The sequence below is a fragment of the Haliotis cracherodii genome, unplaced genomic scaffold (assembly GCF_022045235.1).
Source record: "Haliotis cracherodii isolate W230 unplaced genomic scaffold, xgHalCrac1.p SCAF_4, whole genome shotgun sequence".
NCBI classification, from domain to species: Eukaryota; Metazoa; Mollusca; class Gastropoda; order Lepetellida; family Haliotidae; genus Haliotis; species Haliotis cracherodii.
In genome coordinates, this window is record NW_027266297.1 from 41595572 (window position 1) to 41606430 (window position 10859).

At 37.8% G+C, this 10859-nt stretch overlaps 1 protein-coding gene across 1 annotated transcript; it reads right to left on the reverse strand.

Moving 5' to 3' along the window:
• Window positions 1–603: 603 nt before the first annotated feature.
• LOC139480195 (riboflavin biosynthesis protein VVA0006-like) lies at window positions 604–8105 on the reverse strand. The gene is made up of 3 exons (XM_071263223.1): window positions 7722–8105; window positions 2124–2275; window positions 604–1309 (listed from the first exon to the last, which is right to left on the reverse strand). Exons 1-3 carry the CDS (start codon window positions 8029–8031, stop codon window positions 1097–1099), a joined length of 675 nt encoding a protein of 224 aa, XP_071119324.1. The 5' UTR covers window positions 8032–8105; the 3' UTR covers window positions 604–1096.
• Window positions 8106–10859: the final 2754 nt, after the last annotated feature.

The window sequence follows — 10859 nt, forward strand, 5'->3', positions numbered from 1 at the left end:
TTTATCAAAATATAGTTCTAAGCATAGTCTGGCATGGAAGTCACCTGTTTGAAACTAGTGCTGCACATCCAAACACCAAAATAAAATCAATATCTGTGTTAGGCCTGGGACGAGTCCAAATTTACTACCCGGGTACCCACAACCCTCTTACCCAACCCTACCCGGGTACCCGCTGTTGGTGTCAAAGGATAGGTACAAAATCTCAGATTGGGAATAGTTTGACAGTAGCCCTGTCTAGATACACGTAGAAAACGATGTGGTCATGCATACACTGAAATTGACTGAAGTTTTAGCTTTGTTCAAACATATATAAGTCAAAAGGAACGTGTTCATAGTCATAAAGAAATGCGAACATCAGAGACTTAAAATTGTCGTGTAACCATGTAGTTATATGGTGAGTTTTTGTCATGAAACAATATATCACGTGACTAACCACGGGTCCGGGTAGTCCTGTGTGTACCTGGGTCCTACTCAGTACCAACCCAACCTGTGTACCCGAGTTACCTGTCTCAGTCTCTGGACTTCATTTGCATTTTATTTTTCATTTTAAAGATCTATATTTTTAAATAAGATAACTTTATTTCTGGGGCTAAATGTCCTGAGAACACTTTAAAAAGCTCTTGTAACCGTGGTCATTATGACCTCAAGTTGGTCTCTTATTTTGAGCAGCAAGCTTTTGTCATGTTCTGCAGAAGTACTACATCAAAAGTTCTTGTAAAGCAAAAGTTCCATGGTCTCAGGCCAGTCTCATACTTGGAGCAGCGTGAGGCTACAAGAGGTCATTTACCACAGAGGTACTACTGCAAAACTTATGATTACATGCGACCCGTGAAGATTCTTCAGCAACCCATGCTTGCCGTAAAAGGCGACTATGCTTGTCGTAAAAGGCAACGAACGGGATCGGGTGGTCAGGCTCGCTGATTCGGTTGATACATGTCATCGATCCCAATTGTGTGGATCGATGCTCATGATATCAATCACTGGATTGTCTGGTCCAGACTCAATTATTTGCAGACTGCCGTCATATAGCTGGAATATTGCTGAGTGCGGCGTTAAAAGCAACAAACCAAAAAAAAAATAATATCATTACATGCTATCATATGAGTCCCTCCTTTTTCATCAACTTCTCCCTTACTCTTGTCAAGGCATGCCCCAAGTAGTTTGTCCCCCTCCAACTCCTCTCATCCCAGGCGTTGATGTGGTCCTCTGCATAGCCTATCCCCCATATAGTGTCCACCGGACTGGCCTCCACTAGAGTCTTGGGGTGTGTAGCAAACAGCTGTTTCTTCAGGTGCCCATTCTGACCAAACTGAAACAAATCAGATTATGTATTGTATGTACATTACTTTAAAGCCTCTCTGATATTATTTTGTCCCAAAAATCAACAACATCCCATGTCATCCGGTATGATAACACGCCATCAACCAAGTCACCGAGCCAGACCACCTGATTGACCATGCCATCAACCAAGTCACCGAGCCTGACCACCTGATTGACCACGCCATCAACCAAGTCACCAAGCCAGACCACCTGATTGACCATGCCATCAACCAAGTCACCAAGCCTGACCACCTGATTGACCATGCCATCAACCAAGTCACCGAGCCTGACCACCTGATTGACCATGCCATCAACCAAGTCACCAAGCCAGACCACCTGATTGACCATGCCATCAACCAAGTCACCGAGCCTGACCACCTGATTGACCACGCCATCAACCAAGTCACCGAGCCTGACCACCTGATTGACCACGCCATCAACCAAGTCACCGAGCCTGACCACCTGATTGACCATGCCATCAACCAAGTCACCGAGCCTGACCACCTGATTGACCACGCCATCAACCAAGTCACCGAGCCTGACCACCTGATCCATTTGGTAGCCTCTTACGACCAGCACAGGACCAAGAATAACCCAGAATGCCTACAGGGTTCCAAAGCAGTAGCATCCAAAGCAGAGACATCTTTAAAAGAGGTATAAGTGAATGTTATTTTATGCCACAGTACTAGTCATACCAGCAATATCACAACAGCTGGACATAATCAACCCAAGGCCAGGATAACAATTGGTTGAATGACAGCATGAACAATGATCACGACTGAAATTAAGTATAATTTAAGTACCTTGGCTTCATTTGCCTCTTCTACAATTCTGTGGCAGTTCTTGTTCCACTTTTCATCATCCCAGTTCTTCACTTTCCGACCAAGGGACTTCTGCTCTTTTGGATCCTCTGACTTGAGAACTTCCGTAGCAATTTCCTTATCATCAAACAGCACTTGAATGGAAGATATTATCAAGATATTGATATAAACAAAAGACAATCATAAACAAAACATGTGGACTTTCAATATCTTATGTACACATTGACAACTTAACTCCCCCAAACCACTCATATTACCATGCTGTTTTCCACTATGTGTTGATGTAGAAAATGAATTCTGTGATGATGTATTTAGGTTACTTGGTACTTTCCGTCTTCCAGCCTTTGGATATCGCTTGATAGCTTTATTCAATTGATACCCATGGCTGTCTCGACTAGAAGAAAGTGAGACATGCCCAAAACAGCTATATAATTGTGTAAATACATCTAATTTAGTATAGAATCGCTCTATAGACATGATGTATGGGTAAAGATAGTAGATTAGTAGTTACGAAGTTTATTCAGTGTACTATATGAGTCATTTTCAAAAGATGTCACTATTTGAGTTTCCAAAATTACAAAATCCAATGGTTGATATAATATCTTTTTTTGGTTTAAATGGAGTAACAAATATCTGAAGCTGTCAGTAACATCAAATGGAAGTCTTAATGATGCTTTTTTGAAAGAAGAATAACCAGTTACCATGGCAACTGAAACTTGGCTTGTCTTTCCCATAACAATGTTTGTGTGAATTATTTTGGTTTGAAATTCATGAAAATGCAAAAAGCATGTACGAAACATATTTATTTCTTCATATTTTTGTATATTAAACTTGAAGTGAGGATGAAGGGCATTTATTTAGTCTCTTAATGACCAATATGTACTCAGTGTCAATTCTATGAAATACTGTTACCCCTTCAACATAAATATTATGATTTCTAAATGTTCAAGATTTCTTGGAGGTTTTTTATTTGATAAACAAAGATAAACTGTGATCAACTTATGTCTCATTGCGGAAACTAAAGACATATTAAGATATATATATTTTTTAAATGAGTGCGTTATAGGAAAGACATGCATGTTACAGGATTGACTATATTTGTTACAGAAAAGACATTGCAAATTCATATCATCAATATGAAAAGAGTGGTAAAGATTATCTTAAATGTTTCTCATGTTCATAATAATGCTTGCAAAAGTAATACCAGTCATTATCTTTTTCAGTTATATTGATAAATTTATTCCAACTTTTTAAAGGATAAATTCTAAAATATGTTACAGTAAGGACAAAGGTTTGTTACATGACAGAACAAATTACCATACAATGACATTTTAGATCACCAAGCAGTTTCCGCATTTTTACTGTAATAGCAAATGTGTTACTTTGAATAACAATGCAAATGTTAGTTATATTTATATTTTTTAATGATTAATATGAAGAATGTTACCTATGACCTACATTATAACTGTTACAGGAAAGACCTAAGACGTTACAGTACTGACAATGTGAAACAAAGTTTTGGTCAGCCTAGTTAGTTCACTATCATAAGTAAACAAAGGTTTACCAAACAGGGGTGCCACTAGATATAGTTATTGTTATATTTCCATCTCATTGTGAAATCTCCAGACTGATGTGATAGAAGACAGTTATGGTGAAGACAACATTTTGTTACATGAAAGACATTTAGAGAATAGTTTTCATGTCTTTTTATGGTTTCTATGATCAACAATCAAATCCAAAGTTTTTGAGGTTGAGGATTAATTTTACTAATATTGTGAAACACTGAAAGTATTTGGTAAAAGAATTGTGGTATACTTGAGACAATAAAGACTTGGTCAACTTGTAGAATGAACAATTCAGAAAATGTCAGAAAACACATGACCTACAATTAGAACACAACTTTCAACTGCAAGTAAGAATCTAAACTACAACCTGGAATGCAACACTTGAAACATCAAGCCATCTAAGAAGAAAGTTGAAAGATTATAACTGTCTTCCCAAGACAATATACCCCTTCATAATGGCTTTTAACTGTAGACCAAATGTTATTGTCAACCTCACAATGAGATGATTCTGGAGTCTTCTGTAACTTTGGGATGATTGTCTCCATCACTAGCCTCCTCATCTTCAGCCTTCACCTTCTCTCCATCACTAGCCCCCTCATCTTCAGCCTTCACCTTCTCTCCATCACTAGCCCCCTCATCTTCAGCCTTCACCTTCTCTCCTTCACTAGCCTCCTCATCTTCAGCCTTCACCTTCTTTCCATCTCTAGCCTCCTCATCTTCAGCCTTCACCTTCTCTCTTTCACTAGCCTCATCTTCAACCTACACTTTCTCTCCATGACTAGCCTCCTCATCTTCAGCCTTCACCTTCTATCCATCACTAGCCTCATCTTCAGCCTTCACCTTTTCTCCATCACTAGCCTCTTCATCTTCACTTTCTCTCTATCTCTAACAGCATCTTCAGCCTTCACCTTCTCTCCTTCACTAACCACGTTTGGGGTAGATTGTGTGTAGTGGTCTGTTCAAAACATTGGCTAAAGTGTGAATTTGCCAGATTCCCATAAAAGACTTGTCCCTCTTCACTTTTTGAGGGTTTTGAGTCGAAATATGCTTTGGACTATGTTGTCTGTGAGACAAGTTCCTGGAACATATATGTCAGAATACTGAGCATAATGACGTGGCAAGTTATGTCCCTTTACACTGACATCCTTCCTTTATGCCTTGAGACTGGAAATTTCCATCAAGATCTTTGGCTTCATTGGCAACAAGTTCAGAGACTACTTTCACTGTCATTTCTGCTGCTCTGTCACTTGTCCCAAAAGCAAGTACACTGCCACATGATGGTGAGCAGTTACCATTTGATAACATAGTACAAGGATACAGCTCGCCATTTGTCATTGCCATGGTTAATTTAGTTGTACAGTTCCACTTTGGAGTTGCTTTGTATTCCAGTCAAGCAAACATTGCTATTCAGTAAACCTTCATGAAATCAGCATTAGTGAATTTCAAATTAGTTTGATGATGTAATGAAATCTATACATTGTCATACTTGAGTGTTTGTCTTTGCCAACAAAGACCTTTTCAGAAAATAAAGAAGTGTAGAGAGTTGAATTTTAGTGCAGTGAAGAAATGTCTTTCTCCAAAACTCGTATTCTAAAACTTGTTTGTCCTTTAAAAATAGAAAATACCCAGAAGCTGATAGGTACTTCATGATCACTGCCATGATTCTATATTAAATGTAAAGTTTGTCTTTTCTATAACCATGGTACCATATTAACACTTATTTTAGCAAGCTTAGGAACAAGTAACTAAAATCTCATTGATCCCTTTAGTACAATATATCATCAAACATAACAGAGAGTAGTTACTTTGATTCTGATTGTCTTATGGAAATGTAGAATGTCATTACTGAAGCAAAACTGTCTTTGCCGTAACACATTTCTTATAACAATTAGATGTTTCAATAATTTGGCATAAAATGATGAAGTGCAAGTTTATCCTACAAACTGCTTGATTGAAATGATTAATTAGAATATTGAAAAAGAACAGAGTAATTTACTTTGCTTCTTTATAACTTTTCAATTGCAAAATGTCATTACAATAACAAAATATGTCTTTACTGTAACACATTTCTTATAAAAACCATATGTTCTGACAATGTTGCTCAAAATGATAAAATACAGCTTTGTCTTTCAAACTGCTGAATAAAAATATTCAGTTGGAATGTTGTAAAAGAACAGAAAGTAATAGTTTTCTTACTTTATAGCTTATTAAGTGAAGAAAGTCATTACCATAACAAAATCTGTCTTAGCTGTAACAGAATTTAGTGTTACAGGAAAGACTGTTACAGGAAAGACAAATCATTAGATAAAATTTTTTATTGACTAATTAATGGTCCCTTCATGAAGCTGAATGTTCACACAATTTTCTGTTCATGAATCGGCATATAAACTTGGATCTTGAAATAACTATTTTGCATCTGTTCCATTGAATTATAGCGTTATGGGAAAGACATGAAATGAAAATACTCATCATTTCCTTACCTTTTTGGTTAACTTTTAGTGCTTATTTGTCTCCTGGTGCACATGGCACATCACACTCCTATTGTATAGGAAATGGTACAAGGCATGACAGAAAGTACTGATATCCTTGCATTGGGGATCATTGATTATTCCAAAGTTTTATTAAGTGTTACAGGAAAGACACAAAATCTAAGGACGGTGTTATATATGATTATTATTCAGGAATTATATCAGTTAGATTGAAATCATACACTGAAATTCCTAAATGAATCTCGTTTTTATAAGATAACCACAGTAATATTATATATATGCCAATATTTATAAAATGACAGTTTCTCAAATTTGAAGCTAAATACACTGGGACAGCCAAAAATGCACTTTTTAGCCATTTAAAACGCATCAAAAACACATAATATGACACAATGATTGAAAATAACCATTTTACTAGATGCATTACTTTGCAGGTGATAATCTATACAAATTGCAATGTCAATATATTTTTTTTAAATTTTTTAATGGGTTCGGACAGAAATAGTGACATCTTTTGAAAATGACTCATATATAAGATAACTACACGTTAAATCACAAAGAACAATGAAGAACGAAGCATGGTTTATTTCATGACAAAGCACTGTTCTATCATGACATTATTTCTGGAGATTTGAACATGTGCTCGCAACTTGACCAGGGTTAATTTTGAGATGCAAGTGTTAATGAGATGTTCCCCATAGATGTAGCTGGGCACTGCAGATGAACACAATTGTACACAAATGTGGGAGAGATATGACAGTCTGTGGAAAGGTTGGATTGCATTAATGGAGTGATCTTTACTTAAATACGGGTGAATATTTACATATTTATTAACATAGTATAAGAGGCTGTACAGAATGTTGATATATCTTGTAAGAAATAAACGACTCGTGGTCGATCGTACAATAAAACACTGCAGGGAGAATATATGACTCGGGGCTGTGCCCCTCATGGTATATTCTTCCTGCAGTGTTTTAAGGTACGATAAACAACGACCATGAGTCGTTTATTTCATAAATACAGCAATCTAATACTTGTAATCAAGCAATCTTTATTTCAACCTACACCCAAAAAACAACATGGTTTTTCGCACTTTGTACAATGCCAAACTGGTCCAACAAACCAGACCGCCTCCGTGGTTTAGTGGTAGAGCATCCGCCTGGAGAGCGGAACCTCCGGGGTTCGATCCCCAGCCGCGTCATACCAAAGATGTTAAAAGATGGTACTTGTTATTACCCTGTCTGGCGCTCGGCATTATGGGGCTAAAACAAGGACTGGTCGGCTCTGAGTCAGTATACTGTGTCTGAGTGGGATATTCATGTTAAACTGCGGTATGGTATCTCAGTGAGCTAGCACTATAAATCGGCATCAGTCCGGCCTAGTACAAGCAGCCACACACACACACACACACACGTACATGCACGTCGCTATATAAGTTCAATAATCTTGGACGTGACTTTAAACCCCATTTCACCTCACCTCCAACAAACCAGTAAAAATATTTCTTAAAATTAAGATTAGTCTACCTGCTTTCTGGTACATCATGTACTGCTCAGCACAGTTGTATTCCAGACCATCGACCTTGAAATTTACTGGGTACCACTGACTGTAAGGAGAGTGAATTTTCCAGAAGTATTCATATTTTTGTTTCGCCTCCTTGAGAGAAGTTGCTCCACCGATGCTTTCTTCAGCAGGTGCGCTGGCGGACCGACTTTCGATTTTCGGGTTCATGTTTGCAGTCGACATCGTTAATGATACGTGGAATGGAAAGTATACATCCTTTTTTATATATCGATTGGTATATACAGATAGTTGTCGCAACACAGTGTTATACATGAATCATTCTTTCTGATAATGTTGCAATCCCAGAAGTGGGTCGTTTGGGCGTCGCTATATTTTGGTAGGTCGCGTCAGTATAGGGACGTACCGTATTTGACGTAATAAACGCCCATGCAGCGCTCAAAATTAGAAAGAGCGGGCTCTTATTAGAATATAATTTTGGTGAAAGAGTTGAAAGATCGTAAGTTTGTGGTTTAGGCTGACAGCCTGAAATGATACAGAAGAAAAGTCTGTGCGTATTAGACACGTTAGATATATTTTTCCGGAATTGAATTTCCCGTAATTAAGGGTGCATATAACACGCGAAGGGTGCTATTTGGGATTGTTCACAAGCCAATATATTAGCAAATATCGCCGTAGGCGCTTATTACGTCGAATACGGTACACTGGCTCGATCCTATGTTTTCAATATCAACCAGAATTCCTAACACTGCTGTGTAGGGTTCGCTGATGTGATTGGCTTAGCATGCAAGTAATGTGTGGAGTTAGGGATAACTCAAACTGACACGTGCACGTTCACTTTGAAATTCTATTGTTGAAGTTAGAAAAAATAATGTTTTGAGTTGATGGACTTATTTGAATATTTTTCAATTTTAAGTCAATATTCTAACAAATAGTTATATATAAATATCCATTTGCTTTTCATCCATAATGAAAACAAATAGCTCCATCCAAACATAAAATCTATTCATATTAAAAGTATGTTCTTTTTAATAGCATCTGCTGTAGATTACAAAGATTAATTTTATGTATCTTCGAATGTCAGCTGTCTTTAATTTTCATTTGACCAATCACCGACGTAATAAGCGCCCAGAGCACTCTCAAAATTAGAAATTGGGGGCTCCTATTAGAATATTATTTTGGTGAAAAAAGACAGAGATGAAAGATAAATTTCGTGGTTTATGGGTACAGCCTGAAATGTTTATGTACGACAAATATATTTCCCCAGAATTTTATTGCCCATAATTAAGGGTGCATATAACACACGAGTGTGTATTATATGCGAATAAATAAGACTTGTGTACATTGATGAATCAGAAGGGGTGCTAACTGGGATTGTTCACCAGCCAATATATCAGCAAATATCTCCGTGGGCGCTTATTAGAGCGAATACGGTTTATTTTTTTCTTTCACACGTCCACACCATTAACAGCAATGGTCCCAGTATGTTTTTAAACTTTTAACTCTTATTTTAGAACAGTCCTCTATTGGAAGGGGAGTAATCTAGCACCAGCTTTTACCATCAATCGTTTGGCAAAAATAATCTGAAACAAGGACACACCATTTTTTTAAAATGGTTCAGGGATGGAAATTGGCAACAGTTTTGTTAATAGATATCTAAGGGCTAGAAGAATTTCAAACATTTGGGATGGGTGTTGTGTTACATGTTATCACTATTCATGCTTGTAGACTAATTTCCATTGATGACTTCATGATAGAGACCCGTGAAGATTCCAGGGTAGAATAGGTCTTCAGCAACCCATGCTTGTCGTTAAACGCGACTAATGGGATCAGGTGGTCAGACTCGCTGACTTGGTTGATGCATGTCATCGTCTCCCAATTGCGTGGATCAATGCTCATGACATTAATCACTGGATTGTCTGGTCCAGACTCGATTACTTACAGACTGCCGTCATATGGCTGGAATATTGCTGAAAGCGGCGTTAAACAACAAACCATCCAATTTCCATCCCTGTAGTTGCCTTCCAGTTTACAGTGGTCAGTGATATTATATGCTGAAATAACTGTGTCTTCAGTGTGAGCGTGTTGGTGAGAGATTCTGATTGTACATGTAGTTTATCGATGCAGCCAACTAAATAAATCATGGCAGCCTGTAATTAATTGAGGTCTGAGCGAGAAAAACGAATGTTGTCACTCTTTTTCTTTCACACTAGGCAATAACTACAATCAGTAAAAACAAATTCACCCACAGATACATTTGTCAGACAGTTCCCCAGTGTATGTCATCTCCATTCTGTTATGATCAATAACCAGGACCCAGCCACCAACACAGTTTCATTTCAAACCTCTCCTCCAGCTCAATTTCTGTCCCCCATGACAGAAATGTGAACTATATTTAGCCATGTGGCATACGAATAGGGCTCAACACAAATCTATGGTGGTGTTTATCCTAACTGAATGAAGATCACACACTGGAGTATCCAGGTTTCTTGTACATGTGACTAATTGAGTTGTGTAATATTCTCCTAGTTTGGCTGCATATTGATGTCCAAAGATATCTCCAGTCAACACTTTTACAAGTTTAATGGCATCCCTTTGCCTAACCAGATGTGTGGCCCAGTCGCCTAAGGCACTGCAATATGATGTCTATGAGTTGCATCCCTCATAGACTATCAGGCATACCAGAAATCTACGACCCAGGATTCTAGATCCAGCCTTGCCCCGATTGCTACTTTTCAGCACAATACCCACAACAGCATTTTTCATCATGGTAAACATCTAAGATCGGAATGAGTTGGGACTTTCCTCCCACTTAGACCTGACACCCCGTGACATAACTGAACAAGAGTCATCAGAAGATGACAAATCCCCCCAGGTCCCACAAATTCGAAATAACAGTTCATCTGACTATTACTTTGAAGTCCAAGTTGATAAGAGAATTTCAATCTAATCTGTCTGTCCATATACAAGAGTAGTTATTGAGCTATCAAAACAATACGTTGGAATTGTGATTCGGATATATGTATATATGTATATCCATGTCAGGTACACACCACTATGAATCAAGAGTCAAAATCAAACTTTTTGCCATGGAAATGGAAAAAATATAAATTCTGACCACAACTAAGTAGCAAAAGGCACCA

Bases quoted from the DNA above. Each gene is read 5' to 3' on its own strand.
- LOC139480195 (XM_071263223.1), bottom strand. From the start codon at position 8,031: ATGTATAACACTGTGTTGCGACAACTATCTGTATATACCAATCGATAT. The intron at 2,276-7,721 runs GTAGACTAATCT...CTTCCATTCAAG, and splicing joins CATGATGTACCAGAAAGCAG to TGCTGTTTGATGATAAGGAA. The intron at 1,310-2,123 runs GTACTTAAATTA...GATTTGTTTCAG, and splicing joins AAGAGGCAAATGAAGCCAAG to TTTGGTCAGAATGGGCACCT.